The sequence below is a fragment of the Bos indicus x Bos taurus genome, chromosome 20 (genome assembly GCF_003369695.1).
Source record: "Bos indicus x Bos taurus breed Angus x Brahman F1 hybrid chromosome 20, Bos_hybrid_MaternalHap_v2.0, whole genome shotgun sequence".
Taxonomy (NCBI): domain Eukaryota; kingdom Metazoa; phylum Chordata; class Mammalia; order Artiodactyla; family Bovidae; genus Bos; species Bos indicus x Bos taurus.
The window spans coordinates 58,445,848-58,461,247 of NC_040095.1; the positions used below are offsets into that span (position 1 = coordinate 58,445,848).

Genomic DNA, 15,400 nt, shown 5'->3' on the forward strand with positions numbered 1-15,400 from the left:
TTTCCTGTTTTAATAAACACCTTAATGTGAAGATGGAGTATGAAAATACTTCCAACATGAAGCATTCAACATAGTCATGGCCACTTGTGTGGCTCCGTAATTACATGCTGCACAGAAAACACGCCTTAATCACAGGTCTTGGGCCGATCCCTTCACCCTAGATCCACCCTGGGGCTCAGAGGAGGGACTAAGTCTTTGTTCTTGGGGCAACTCTCTGTTCCTCAGTTTTTCTTCCCACAGGGATTTATATTAGCAGCTATTCAAACAGACCAAAAAGTGCTCTTTTTCCAAGCTAATTTAAAAAAAAAATTATATAGATCCTCCATTATATATTTTTAAAGGATGTGTGGGCAGATACAGGTTTGAACGGCTATGCATCGGTGTGCCTGGGGTGGCTATGTTTTCTGATTAATAGGGACAATCTGGTACTAAGCAAATGCCTAAATACAGCAGAACCACAAAAGACTCAACTAAAATTTTTAAAATCACTAAAGCCTGATGGGTTTAGACTTCCCAGGGGTCTTCCCAGGTGGCACTAGGGGTAAAGAACCCACCTGCTAATTCAGGAAACAAAATGAGATAAGGGTTCAGTCCCTGAGTCAGGAAGACCCCCAGGAGGAGGGAACGGCCACGCACTCTAGTGTTCCTGCCTGGAGAACCCCATGGACTGAGGAGCCTCACAGGCTATACACAGCATCTCAAAGAGTCAGACAGGACTGATGTAACTTACTGGGACAGCCTTTTTAATGTCTTATCTTACACTTTCCTAAAAGGTGTAGGTCATCTAAAAGGCATAAGCAGTCATATGTGGTGGACTAGATTCATCCTTGAGGCAGCAGATTTCACGATGTAGGGAAGAGGATATTTGGGTTGAACAAACGTTAAGCCCAGCTGTCTCAAAACCCTTGGGGAAATGTAAGAGGCCTGGGTCCCAGAGCTCTATCTTTCCTTGCCTACATTTCTGGTGAAGGCAGAGAAGCAAAGGACGAGGCCTTGGCCCTGTGAGCAGAGTTCAGGCTTCCTCTCAGGAGTGGGTGTCTCTTGGCCAGGTGGGCTGCCCCGGGAACTGGGAAGGTGGTCTGGATCGGGGTGAGGACCCTTTAGTTCAGTTCAGTCGCTCAGTCGTGTCTGACTCTTTGTGACCCCATGGACGCAAAGGCACGCCAGGGAGGACAGGGATGGACAGGGCTTCCTTTCCATCACCAACTCCCGGAGCCTACTCAAACTCATGTCCATCGAGTCGGTGATGCCATCCAACCATCTCACCCTCTGTCGTCCCCTTCTCCTCCTGCCTTCGATCTTTTCCAGCATCAGAGTCTTTTCCAATGAGTCAGTTCTTTGCATCAGGTGGCCAAAGTATTAGAGTTTCAGCTTCAGTATCAGTCCTTCCAATGAATATTCAGGACTGAACCTTAGCAACTGCTTATATTCTGAGCAGGGGAACCACTTTAATATATCTACCCTCTGAGCTGGCGCTCACCAAACCCAGATGATGGGCACCAGGCGAGGCCTGGGGTTCCTGAGACAGCACACACTGGCAGCCTCTGAGTCCTCCTCTTCCGCCACCTGCAAACCTGTGCTGAGTCCTGTTACCTGGTCTCACCTGTACGGCATGGGGCCAAGGGGCTGTGGGGCAGAGGGCACGGGAACTGGTGGGCGCCACCAGCAAGCGGGAAGAGCCACAACCTCCCAGGGCCTGGATGTGGACAGGGAGCTGAAAGAAGGGGCCAGGTCAGGAGAAATGCCCTGGACAGAGGGTGGTGGGGCCTCAGAGACTCTGCAACTTGGGCCTTAAGGGAAACGTGTCCCAATTTCATCCTCGCGTAGTGGCTGTGTCAGCGGTTACCCTGAGAATCAGAGGTGGAACTTACGACCTCCAGACCCGGGGTCTGGGCACTTCATCCATCCATTCATCCATCGTTGCTTCATTTGTTCTAAGAAACTGCATGTGAGTCTGAGTGTAACCCCTGGTCTCAATGGTATGTCCTTTTCTCACAGCTTTGAGTAGTGGCCCTGTGGGTTTATCTAAAGCAGGCCGTGTATCGTGAAAGTGAGAAAACACAGGACAGAACTGGACAAAGTGGATCAGGACGAATGGTTCTCACTTGCCAGTGAGCACCCCTGCTGAGCCCACACCGCCACAAGTAGAGGCCCTGTGACCTGCACGCAGGGCCCCCGCTCCCGCCCCTCGCCAAGCCCGCTGTCCACAGCCCGTGCCCCTGTACTCGCCCCGCCACATCTGCACGTTCAGCTCTGTTGCTGCACCCGCTGGCGCCTTCTCAGGTTCTTTCGGTGAGTTCCCACGCGGCTCCTCGCGTGTTCTCAGTGGCCCCTGGAGTTCATCACGCAGACTTTCTCAGGTTACCCTAACCTTAGCCTTTATGTTGAAATACTTGTTAACGGCATCCTCACCTCCACAGACTCACTGAATACATTCATTTTTTTTTTTTCCTGAAGGGCTTTACATTTGGTGAGAAGGGACAGGAATGTCAGGTAGGGGCGAGAGACTGAGAACCAACCCCTGCTCCCGGTAGTTGAGGACCACACCAGGGGAGAAAGAGGGCACTTGTGCACTCAGCGTGTGTGTACACGTGCACACGAGTGCGAGGGGCAAGGCTCTGTAGGATGTGTTAGGAAACTGCGATTTTATTCTGTGATCAACACCAAGTCACTGAAGAAATTTAAGCAGGAGCCCAGTATGACCAGGTTTGTGTTTCAGCTGCAATAAGAGGGTTAGAAGTGAGGCTGGGAGACCTAGTGGGGAGGAGACAAGGTGGCAACGGGTGAAGGAGAACAGGCCTGAAGGGTACCATCCGCTGCTGTTGTTCAGTCACTCAGTTGTGTCTGACTCTTCGTGACCCCGCCGACTGCAGCACGCCAGGCTTCCCTGTCCATCACCAACTTCTGGAGTTTGCTCAAACTCATGTCCTTTGAGTGGGTGATGCCATCCAACCATCTCATCTGCTGTTATTCCCTTCTCCTCCTGCCTTCAGGAGGAGACCCATCAGGGTCTTTTCTAGTGAGTCGGCACTTTGCATTAAGTGGCCAAAGTACTGGAGTTTCAGCTTCAGCATCAGTCCTTCCAATGAATATTTAGGGTTGATTTCCTTTAGGATTGACTGGTTTGATGTCCTGGCAGTCCAAGGGACTCTCAAGAGTCTTCTCCAGCACCACAGGTGCTATTCAGATAAAAGTAACAAAATGTGGAGGCTTCCCTAAATGTGGCTTCCAAAATGTGGCTCAGTGGTAAGAGAATCTGCCTGCCGATGCAGGAGATGTGAGTTTGATCCCTGGGTTGGGAAGATCCCCTGGAGAAGGAAATGGCAACCCAGTCCAGTATTCTTGCCTGGGAAATCCCATGGACAGAGGAGCCTGGTGGGCTACCGTCCATGGGGTTGCAAAGAGTCAGACATGATTTAGAGACTAAAACAACAACAACAACAAAACGTGGTGAGCATGCTCAAAAATCAAAAACAGCAGCATCATATGACCCAGCAATTCCACATCTGGGTGCACTTCCCAAAGCGCCCGGAGACAGAGCAGCTCTATTCACCCAGGCCCAACGGTGGAAGCAACCCGTGTCCACCAAGAGAAGGAGGACAACGAGCCGTCACCTATGCATGGTGGAGCGGGAGTCAGTTAACATGGAGGGACGTCCTGACACAGCCGTCACCTATCCATGGGTGGAGCATGAGTCAGTTAACATGGAGGGACATCCTGACACAGCCGTCACCTATCCATGGGTGGAGTGTGAGTCAGTTAACATGGACGGACGTCCTGACACAGCCGTCACCTATCCATGGGTGGAGTGTGAGTCAGTTAACATGGAGGGACATCCTGACACAGCCGTCACCTATCCATGGGTGGAGTGTGAGTCAGTTAACATGGAGGGACATCCTGACACAGCCGTCACCTATCCATGGGTGGAGTGTGAGTCAGTTAACATGGAGGGACATCCTGACACAGCCGTCACCTATCCATGGGTGGAGCGTGAGTCAGTTAACATGGAGGGACGTCCTGACACAGCCGTCACCTATCCATAGGTGGAGCGTCAGTTAACATGGAGGGACGTCCTGACACAGCCATCACCTATCCATAGGTGGAGCGTCAGTTAACATGGAGGGACATCCTGACACAGGCTACAACAAGGATGAACCCTGAAGACATCATGTTCAGTGGATCAAGCCAGTCACCAAAGAAACATGTATAATTCTACTCACGGTCCTGAGAGGGGTCGAGCTCCCACACACAGAGGTGGAGTGGTGGGTTCCAGGGCTGGGGTGGGGGGAGTTAGTGTTCAGAGGCGGGGACAGTGAGAGCTGAGGGTGGACGGTGGGGATGGGGCATCATCAAGTGGATGCGCCTGACGCCACTGCCGCGCACTTCTCAGTCGTTCCGACGGGAAATTTCACGCTCTATGTGTATTATCACAGGGAGAAATTGCGGGCGGCAGTGAAGAGAGCCTCAGGTGTGCTGGCCATTTCGGGGGCAGCAAGTGGGGGGCCGTGTCCACTTACTTCTGGGAGGTGGTAGGAGCAGGAATCTGAATACTAGAGGCTTCGAGAAGTTGGGAGGACAGTCCAGTGAAGAGTCAAGTACTTCAGGAGAAGGATGGGCAGGAAAACCCCGGGAGAGGGGCAAGGAGACAGCCCCAGGTGGAACCCAGAGGAAAACCTACATTTCAGGTGGTTTTTCATGACCATCTCTCACTTTCCTAATTTTCACTTGGATTATAGAAAATGCCCCATTTCACCGATAACAATCATTTATCACCACATTTATAGAAGACAATTCCTGGGTTTTCTCTTTTAGCAGGTTTTGACGACACCCACTTATCTGCAGGTGATGTGGTAAGCTGGAAACTGCGGAGGGTTGCTTCAGTAAGTGTGGGGTATGAGTCAAAGCCCTGGGTGTAGAGGCCCCAGTGGCTGGTGGGCAAGAAATCTTGTTTCTCATGTTTCTATTTCCTTGTTTTTTAATGAAGAATTCAGAGTGAAAAGACCATGCTTTTAACTTTTTCAAAATGAAATGCAAGTACTGACCTACACACTATCCCAGAGAGAAAAAACTTGATAAATAATTTTCAGAGAGGTTAAATAAGGCTAAGGTTCCTAAGTGGATCTTTTCTCCTAAATACATCACTGGACTAGCAAAAAGACCACCTGCCACCTCATTAGGGGTTAGCATAAGGAGAAGCGGGAGATTTGGAATTGGCCTTCATTCAGAAAGGCCTCAAAATACACATAACCTGAGAACATCAGAGGCGGGGAGGACCTCAGAGACCACTTGTTTGCACCCACCTCAGGTGCAGGGGTGCAATGTCACCAAAGACAGAGACGGAGTCAGAATTCAGGTCCTGGCACAAAGAAGACACCCTGCAAGTGCAACACATTGCCTCTTCCAAAGACTCCAACCACAAACATCACTCTTGCCCTGGAAGGTCTTCACTTAGCCGACCATAAACATCACTCTCACCCCGGAAGCTTCTGTCTCAAAGCCAAGGATTAGCAAAAGGTAACTCAGTGGTGGCTGACAGCGACTTTCCAAATTCAACTCGAACTGGGCCAGGCCGGGCAGGGAAGACCTCAGCTGACAGGCCCATGACAGTCACACGGGCAGTCTTTCCGATGCAATGATTGAGTGTGAGCACAATGGAAGGACCCCCTTAAGACTCATAAGGGGCTCTGGTTTTACACTGAAAAAAGAGTGAAGACAGTCAAAATTGCTGCCACGATGCGCTTCAGGCACATGCGTCCTGCAGGGAGCTCGGGACGGGACTCTGCCCGGTTACTGACTGAGACAATCCTTCTGAGCATCGTCCATCCTGTCGTTACCGCTCCTGGGCACTGCCGCCAGCCCGGGGCCCTGCCCTGCCGCGGGGATGCCTGCTGAGTTCTTACCTGAAGCCCGGAGCCAAGCTCTCACACACCCTCAGCGCTTGGTCATGAAGGCAGAGCACAGCTGACCCACCCAGGCTCGCCTTGTTGGGAATATAAACAGATTTCTGAGATTCTTGTTTACTTTCCGGGCCAAGACTAAGTAAATAAACAGAGAACAGTGACAGCTCTCCTTCTTGAGACAGTGGGACAGGAAAAAAAAACCTTGGATTTTCTAAGAGTTTCTGATATAATGCCTGGACCCCGTATCAGCAGTCAATCAACGATCACAAACAGGGTGGGAGGTGGCGGCCAGTGCGTCTCAACGCGGCTGGCTCAGTGGACTCGCTGGGAGCCCAGCCCGCAGAGATGCTGATGGGGCGGGAGGTGGTGTGAACCGCAGACCCGGGGGCTGGAGGAGCACAGGGACTCGCTGAGGCCTCGCTCTGCTCAGAGTGGCTGCTCTCAGGCCACCCATGCCTGAGAGGCTACGGCAGGGGGTGGCGGCTGGAGCAAGACAGGAATGAGAGTCCAGGGCTGCCCGTCGGCAAACACTGCTCCACGGCAGGTCGCCCGTACAGGCCTTTCCCATGAATAATGTGCACACTGAAGTCTAGTTGCAGACACACAAAAGTATCTCCTCGAAGAACAAATTGTACAATTATTCTTACTGTTCATTTGTATCCGTTAACTCTATCCTCCCCCACATCACCCAGGGCACACACAGCGTCGCACAAGGGGCCTGTGAGTCAAGTGCAAGTTGCTCAGTTGTGTCTGACTCTTTGTGACCCCCGTGGACCATACAGTCCAGGCAATTCTCCAGGCCAGAATACTGGAACGGGTAGCTGTTCCCTTCTCCAGGGGATCTTCCCAACCCAGGGATCGAACCCAGGTCTCCCCCATTGCAGGCAGATTCTTTACCAGCTGAGCCACCAGGGAAGCCCTAAGCTACCAGGGATTCTCATCGTCCAGCACATTCCAACTCCAGCCCTGCTGAAAAGCATCATGGCCCTGGCAGTGCTCAGGGGGTACTGGGCCTTTTGGGCTGACCTGAGTATTGGGTCACACTGCAATCCTTACAAATCATACACAACCAAATACAGAGACATTTAATCTCCATAGGCATGTTTTTCACACTGGAAATTAAGGTGTCTGGATTGGGGACTTGTGAAAAAAACTGAGGCACGAAGGCTCTGAAATTTTGGAACTAAAGATTAGCAAAATGTCCTTGTTCCTTCCACCTGGAAGGTCAGAGCAGCAAAAATCACAGACATTGAAGAAACTATCTTTAGAGATCAACAGTGAGTGACGAGAGACAAACTGTTGCTGTTCAGTCGCTCAGTCATGTCCTACTCTGCAACTTCACGGGCTGCAGCATGCCAGGTTTTCCTGTCCTTCATTATCTCTTGGAGCGTGCTCAAACTCATGTCCATCAAGTCAGTATGCCATCCAACCATCTCACCTTCCTGTCACCCCACTTCTTCCTGCCCTCCATCTTTCCCAGCATCAGGGTCTTTTCCAGTGAGTCGGCTTTTCACATCAGGTGGCCAAAATATTAGAGCTTCAGCGTCAGTCCTTCCAATGAGTATTCAAGGTTGATTTCCTTTAGGATTGACTGGTTCGATCTCCTTGCTGTCCAAGGGACTCTCAAGGCACCACAATTAGAAAGCATCAGTTTTTTGGTGCTCAGCCTTCTCTATGGTCCAACTCTCGCATCTGTACATGACTACAGGAAAGACCACAGCCCGTCTGTGTGATCTCACCAAGAGGAGACCTGGAGAGCGCTGGACATCCAGCTGTGCCACAGGAGGGGCCATACTCAACTCCACCCTGGCGGAGGGGTGGGGTGGGGTGGGGATGGAGGTCCCTCAAGTCCAGCCGGCTTTCAGAATGAGAAGGGCTCAGAAGGAGATGCTGACACCTGTGAGTAACAAGCGCCCCCAGCCCAGCACACACAGATTGAGGAGGGCGGCTGTGGGGCCTCCCAAGGGGGCAGCGGCTTCTTGCCCCACAGTCCCTGCGGCTCTTTTGAATCCTTGGCTCTTGTTGCCCCAACTACTTGCCGAAGACTCTTCTCCTAGATGGAAGACCCTGGTCATTGCCTGCTTTCCTGGACCTAAATGTGGACAGGAGGCTCTGGCAGAGGTCTATCAAAGAGCCTAAAGCAGGTTCTTCCCTCCCCATCAGCCTCCCAAGTCTTAACACTGTAAGGGAACAGACAACCTCAAGTTTCCTTACACGGCAGGAAAAATAAAAAATCCAGACATAAGGAAGAAATGGATCAGGTTCTGAGCTCTGATCTGCTAAACGACCGTTAGTTCACAACCGGTTTTATTCAACAAAGAAACACGTTCTTAGTAAAGCAGAAGTCATGTCTCAGGGGATGGGAAGACAGAGTATCAGAGAAAAGGCTCAGGGGACAGAATGGAGTTAAACCAGAAAACCAGCACAAACCCAACCTCCACAGGAGGTTTTCAGGACAAAGTCAAGTGTGATCAATACACGGTTCTTTTTGCCCGGCTAGCCTGCAATTGTGAACACTGGGAAGTAAAGAACACGCCACGGGAAAGGTACATGAGAAAATAAGTCTTCCAGAGCCAGTGTTATTTGTAGCTTCATTTCACCAGGGTTCCTCTGCACATAATAGACACAATTGGAAAAAGAGTTGGACTTTATTTTCAACTCAGACTCAAGGACTTTAAATATATCATGCAACCCCAGAAATACTAATGGGCCCAGCACAGGCCACTGCCTGAACTCAGAGCTCAGGGACCACAGCAGGCCAGGTCCAATGCTGCCCGAACCCGGTAACACAGAGGGGCAGGCCCAATATTGTCTGAACCCGGTAACACAGCAGGGCAGGTCCAATTGCCCGAACCTGGTAACACAGCAGGGCAGGTCCAGTGACACCCGAACCCGGTAACACAGAGGGGCAGGCCCAATATTGCCCGAACCCGGTAACACAGCAGGGCAGGTCCAATTGCCCGAACCTGGTAACACAGAGGAGCAGGCCCAATGATGCCCGAACCCAGTAACACAGTGGGGCAGGTCCAGTGACGCCCGAACCCGGTAACACAGCGGGGCAGGCCCAATGTCGCCCGAACCCGGTAACACAGCGGGGCAGGCCCAATGTCGCCCGAACCCGGTAACACAGCGGGGCAGGCCCAATGTTGCCCGAACCCGGTAACACAGCGGGGCAGGCCCAACGTCGCCCGAACCCGGTAACACAGCGGGGCAGGCCCAATGTTGCCCGAACCCGGTAACACAGCGGGGCAGGCCCAACGTCGCCCGAACCCGGTAACACAGCGGGGCAGAGCCAATATTGCCCAAACCCGGTAACACAGCAGGGCAGGCTCAATATTGCCCAAACCTGGCAACACAGTGGGGCAGGCCCAGTGCTGCCCAAACCCTGTAACACAGCAGGGCAGAGCCAATATTGCCCAAACCCGGTAACACAGCAGGGCAGGCCCAATACTGCCCGAATCCGGTACACAGCAGGGCAGGCCCAATGCCGCCCGAACCTGGCATCACTGCAGGGCGGGCCCAACAGCGCCTCACAGGCAGCTTGGCCAGAAATGAAAGCAGACGCCTCGGCTTTGGGGCAAATCTGAGAATTCTCTGCCTTTCTCTTCAGATCCCTGGAGACATCACAGCCTGATTCTTCCAGCTGGGTACTGAGGTGATGATAAAGTCACATTTAGGCCCCGAGGGATGTGAGCACGATTGGGACTCATTCCCGAGGTGAGCTGGTCAGGAGCAGTTTCCTGTACAGCACCACTTAGTCACCGCCATGACTAACCCTCAGGAGCCGGAGGACTGTCTCCAGGACGCGTCAGGGTGAGGGTAGAGTGGGCACAGCTGACAAACGGAGGGAGCAGCTGGGACGTTCCGATGCTAACAGGAAAGAACTGGAATATGCAGAGTACTGTGATGCTTTCTCAGGAAGGGTGAGCAAACTGCAGAACTCCAAATCTGTACTGCAGAAAACGAAGACTGATATAAAGTGGTTCACAGCACAGAAACTACCCAAATTCAGTTTCTAGAATTTTTCTAGAAACTGAGGGCCAGTGTTTCTGAAAAGCTCTTAAAAATCTCCTATCAGCTCCTCACTAAGATGAGAGGTTAAGCAACACTATCGAGCAGACACAGTGCATGCTGCATACGAAGTGAAGATGCTCTAGCAGTCACCATTTAGTAGTAAAAAGAAACAGGTGGAGTTAATTTAATAGTATATTTTCTTCAATTCATCCTTTAAAATATATTGCCATATCAGATGCAATGACTATAAAATAATTGGACATTCTGTTTTCATTTTAAGTCTTGTAGTCCAGTGTATATTCTGCACCTGCAGACCAGCTCAATTCACTCAGGCCCCATTTCAAGTCTCATCAGTCCAGCAGTGACCACACTGGATGTTTAGATAAACAGACTTGCTAGGAGGCCATTACTGACCTGTCCTGCCACATGTGGAAAAGTGGCCTTGTGACAGCTGCCTGTGTCTAAACAAGTCCACAAGCAATGTCAAATGCTGTTTTGTTCAAATATCCTGCTATTTCAGTGGAAAAACACTTCTTTCAAAAGACATCTCTCTTGTCAGAGCTTCAGACCCCTGACACTGAGGCCTGCCTAACTCAGCTCGCCTCCCTCTGGGGGTCCAGCTGTGTTCCCTCTCCTGGCAGGGAACTTGGTGGGGGGGGTGGGTCTCAGATGCCCCGAGATACTTAACCAGGCTATAAAGATGGCACAGTTATGCTTCCAGGGCCTGCACACTCAACCATCTAGTATTTAACACAAACAAAATAATCCACAATGTGAAAACCTGATTAGGGAGATGCTGAACGTGGTCCCACCTCTCCCACCTCTTTTTAGCATCACCTGGAGGAAACTGCCTTTCTGTCTGCTCTGTTTATGAATGACACTGGCTTCCAAGAGAACGGCTCCCTTCCCCCCTCTCTAACCTGAGATCTTACAACACGGTCTGGGGAACTGAGGCGACCGATGCACCGTTATTTCTGAGTGACAGATGACATCCGCAGCCCCCGATGGATTAAAAAGGCCCAGGGATGCAGTGTTGAAGGGCCGGGGTGCCAGTGACCATCAGGGATTGCACCTCTTACAGGGCTGCAGGAAGTGTGGACGCAAGCCCTGCAGTCACTTCCAGGAGGACGTCCCGGTCGCCCACGAACGCCTACCTTTGTGGTTGAAGATGCCCTCCATCTCCATGCTGCTCCTGGAGTGGGCGATGCACAGGGAGCCACAGGGGACCAGGCCCTCGGCCGCAGGCGACCGGTCAGTGGTCCGCACCAGGCACCAGTCGGGTTTGTCATGGGGCCGCTCCAAGACTTCCACGGTCTGGCCACGGCGGATGGTGAGCTCGGTGCTGTTGCAGGCCGTGAAGTCGTGGATCACCACGGTCAGCTCGCAGCCGCCGGACAGCTGGGGAGGAGAGGGCACAGGTCAGCCAGCGTGTCCCCACCACGGGCCTGCAGCAGGTGAGGCTGGCGCCCACTCCCAGCTGGAGGGAGTCCAGCTGCGCAGGATGCCGGCTGAGTGGGGGCCCTTAAGTTTCCAGTCCCTGAATTTACCTCCTTTCCAAACCAAGAGAATAGTGTTTACTTTTTCATATTCTAACATCTTTTCCAGTGTGTTACTCTCAGAACCTGAAGATTTTTTATATGAGTGTCCAAATATTCGCCTGAGACATATCCCCCTCCTACGGACAGGTGATTCTTGAACAACATGGGGGTTAGGGGTACTGATCCCCTGCACAGTCAAAAGAAATCTGTGCATAACTTTTGACTACCCCCAAACTAGAGGCCGACTGTCGACCAGAAGCCTTACCGATAACAGCCGACTAACACGTATTTTGCATGTCGTGTGCATTATGTACTGTATTCTGACAATAAAATAAGCTGGTAAAAAAGAAACCATTATTAAGAAAATCATGAGGAAGAGAAAATACATTTACAGCACATATATGTACTTATTGGAAAAAAAAATGCACCTATTATAAGTGGACCCACACAGTTTAAACCTGTTTGTTTACAGATCAACCTTAAGGTAAAGGGGTTCCCAGGTGGCTCTAGTAGTAAAGAACCCACCTGCCAACACAGGAGACATAAGAGACACAGGTTGGATCCCTGGGTCAGGAAGATCCCCTGGAGGAGGGCATGGCAACTCACTCCAGTATTCTTGTCTGGAGAATCCCCATGGACAGAGGAGCCTGGCGGGCTACTGTCCCTGGGGTCGCAAAGAGTCGGACACGACTGAAGTGACTGAGCACACAGCACAGCACACACAAGTACAAACTCTGCTCGCAGGCTTTTTGGGGGGGTTGTTATGAGATACGGTGATAAACAAGACGGAGTTCACCCCAGCCTGGTGAGCGTGGAGTGGCCTGGAGACGGCAGGCTCCTGCGCGCCTGTGCCGCCTGGACTGGGAGGTACCTGCAGAGCAGCGAGCCTGGGACCCCGAGACACCTCTCTCCCCAAAACCCTCAGAGCCCTCCCCAGACCCCACGGCATCTTCCCGATCCTCTGCCCCCGCCCCACCCCACACGCCAACACGCCCCTCCACACGCCACGTGGCTTGTGGCCTGAAAGGCCTTGCCCTTCTTCTCTCCTCTCAGCTTGCTCCTGTTTTCTGACCAAACTCCTCTTAAGTCTTAGGCCCCCTGAAGCCTACCTACAAACTCCATGAAGAGCACCAACTCCGTGACCATGCTCAGGAAACAAGGTGCAGGGCCTCTAGTGACCGTGTGCTGTCCACTGGCCCCAGACTGCACACTCTCTGGGGACAGCTCACCTGCATGCTCACCACCAGCGCCCCGTGTTTGGGCGGTCCCCTCTGGCCCTCCAGTCCGGCTGCCCCAGACTCAGGCTCCCCGGTGTGTCCCCCATCCCTGCGTGGGGTCCACACCACACCCTCCATGCTGCATCCCCGTCTCTCCAGAGCAGTGAGTCTGAGACATGACTCGTCCCGGGCTGCCTTTCAGGTACCGCCGTCAGTCGCATGCCTTCACCCTCCAAACACTGTCAGACTCTGGGGTGTCTGTCTGACTGCTCCCTCCCTCTGCACGCCCATGTGGCTCACTTCACTTGGATTTCTGCAGTGGTCTCCTGAGGGGCCCGCCTGATCCAGGCTTTCCTTGGAAAGTACCTGAACACTGCTGCCATATGCTCAGATACGCCGTCCTCCTATTCAAGAGTCATAGGTACACATTCCTGAGCAGAAGACTCAAAGCTCCTGTCACAGGGTCCCAGCCCACTCGCCAGGCACACTCCATGGCTCCTCGCGTGCCTAACAGCCCGAGCAGCCGTGTCCCCCGTCGGAGGCAGGTCTTGCTGCCCTGTGCCCACAGTCCCTTCTACTTTGAGCCCTCCCTGCCCAGTCTGTCTCATCTAAGTCCCTGTCGAGTCCCTCTGAAAAGTCGCCCCTCAGATGTGTCTACCATCCTTAGCAACTTTCTCCTTAAACAGATTATGCCTCCATCCTGACATGAGCCATGTCTCGGGTTGTATGTGTGTGTCTACCCTCGGCACAAGGAAACAGGTCTGTGTCGCTCTCCTGTGAATGTCCCAGCCGTGTGTGTGTGTGTGTGTGTGTGTGTGTGTGTGTGTGTGTGTGCCCTCGGCACCAGGAGGCAGGTCTGTGCTGCTCTCCCCGTGTGTGAGGGCACGCCTGGGCCTGTCCGAGGCACCGCTGAGACCCCGGGGCCGAGGGCCAGGCTCCTCCTGGGGCACCCTCGGGCCGGGCTCTGCATCCAGTGAGTGCTCACACACTTGCTGGAGTGAAAACGGTAAAACAGGTTTGCTCTATAAAGGAAGCCACTGTTTGCAAAGCAAAACAAAACACGGGCTTTTCCTCCGTGGCTTCGGGAAGGGAGTCTGCTGTGTGTGCGACGTGTGCCCGGTTTTCTGTCACCCTCTAGGCATCGACACACAAGAACAAGACGGGCGGGCGGGGGCTGCGGCGGGCGCAAAGACACGTCCCTTTTGGCCCCCCGGCAGAGAGCTGGGAGCTGTGCCCCTCGCTCGGGCTCACGGCCCTGCAGAGACCGCGACCACCCGCTGCGTCTGCTGTGCTCCGTGCTCCCCGCTGCCCTCCTGCTCTAACCAAGCCTTTCTTTCCAGAGCAAGTTGAGATAGAATAAGAAACACATGTCCACTACACAACCTCAGAAAGCAAAACAAAACAAAACTCATCCAAAATAAAGCTTAAACGTCGATGAAAGGAACTCTCTTTGCTAGGCCGCAAAGGACTATTTCCACCAGTGACTGACAACCCTCCCCACCTAAAATTTAAAAACTTCTCTCTGGAAAAACCATGTTGAATTTCTCCTGCTTCTCTGCGAACAATTGAAGGGGCTGATGTTACAAAGTTAAGGGCAGAGGCTCAGTCTGCAGAAGAATTTCCCTCGTAAAAAAAAAAAAAAACAAAAACCCCACGTTATAGAAGCGGTTAATCCCTGTAACGAAAAGGAGGAATGTTTCCCATCCCAGGGAAACGTGACCCATGGACAAGCGGTGGTGCGGAGCCCAGCTCACCAAGCACCCCCCAGGCCTGCACTTCCTATGGCCCTTTCCCTTGGCTGAGCTCTCCCTGGGCCTGACGAGCCACCACCCAGGCTCCACCCTGGGAAGCTCAACTTCAGACACTGCCCCCTCATCACCAGCCTGTGCCGGCCTCCTTCTCCATTGCAGGGGATTTCTCAGGCTGCTGGAGGTTCTGTCGTGGGGGCAGGGTGAGAAGAGAGGACGGGGGTGGGGGGGGGGGCGGCCCAGAGGGATGGAGCTGGACGCTCTTTCTGGCTCCGAGTTCCAGCCCCTCGCGCAGTAATCAAAACTATTGGAAACATCTGTGCCCTTGACAGGGCCTGAGAAATAAAAATCAAGCCTGTTCTGACAAAGAACTGCATACTGAGTCAAAATTCTTTTTCAAAGGCTTTAGGGAACTTAGTAACAAAATCTTGTATCAGAAGAATATTTTAAAACAGTGCTAGAATTATCATCAAAAAAAGAAAATCATGTCTTCTCAGCACTGCCCCTAAGAATAAGCTGAGTTTTCCCATAAGAATCGCCTGCATGAATTTATAAGAGGATTAAGTGGACATTTTCTAGTCCAGAGAAGAGACAACCCGTTAATTTCTGTCTCAGTGTTCACGTTTGAATGTTTTAAACTTATTCCAAAGCTCGTCTTTAAAACCAGGCTTGTTAATTTAAAAAAACAAACAAACAAAACAAAAACTTTTTTTTGTATGAAAGACTTAAAATAACTATTTTGAAGTATCAATGCAAGTCATTACAGCCTTTCAAGTAGAATTAAACTCCCAGTAAGAAAAAGTTTAGGCTATATATTATACATAATTATATATATATATATTACATCATTAACAGGTCTTTCCTTACCAGTGATATTTCTACCCCTAGTGACATAATTTCATCACTATGTTGAAGGAGTTACCATTCCATTTATCTAGTTTAGAAATTCACTTTTCCTTTTCAACCACATTTTGTGAAAGTTT

At 51.8% G+C, this 15,400-nt stretch overlaps 1 protein-coding gene across 2 annotated transcripts in view; it reads right to left on the reverse strand.

Annotated features, from left to right (window-relative positions):
* Positions 1-15,400, reverse strand: part of TRIO (trio Rho guanine nucleotide exchange factor) — a 363,125-nt gene that overhangs the window by 77,302 nt on the left and 270,423 nt on the right. For both annotated transcript variants that reach the window (XR_003507150.1, XM_027519979.1), the window contains exon 34: positions 11,069-11,312. Coding sequence is in view for 1 of the 2 variants with exons in the window: in XM_027519979.1 (XP_027375780.1) it covers positions 11,069-11,312 (244 nt within the window). In the remaining variant the exon portion in view is untranslated. The remainder of the gene's footprint in view (positions 1-11,068; positions 11,313-15,400) is intronic.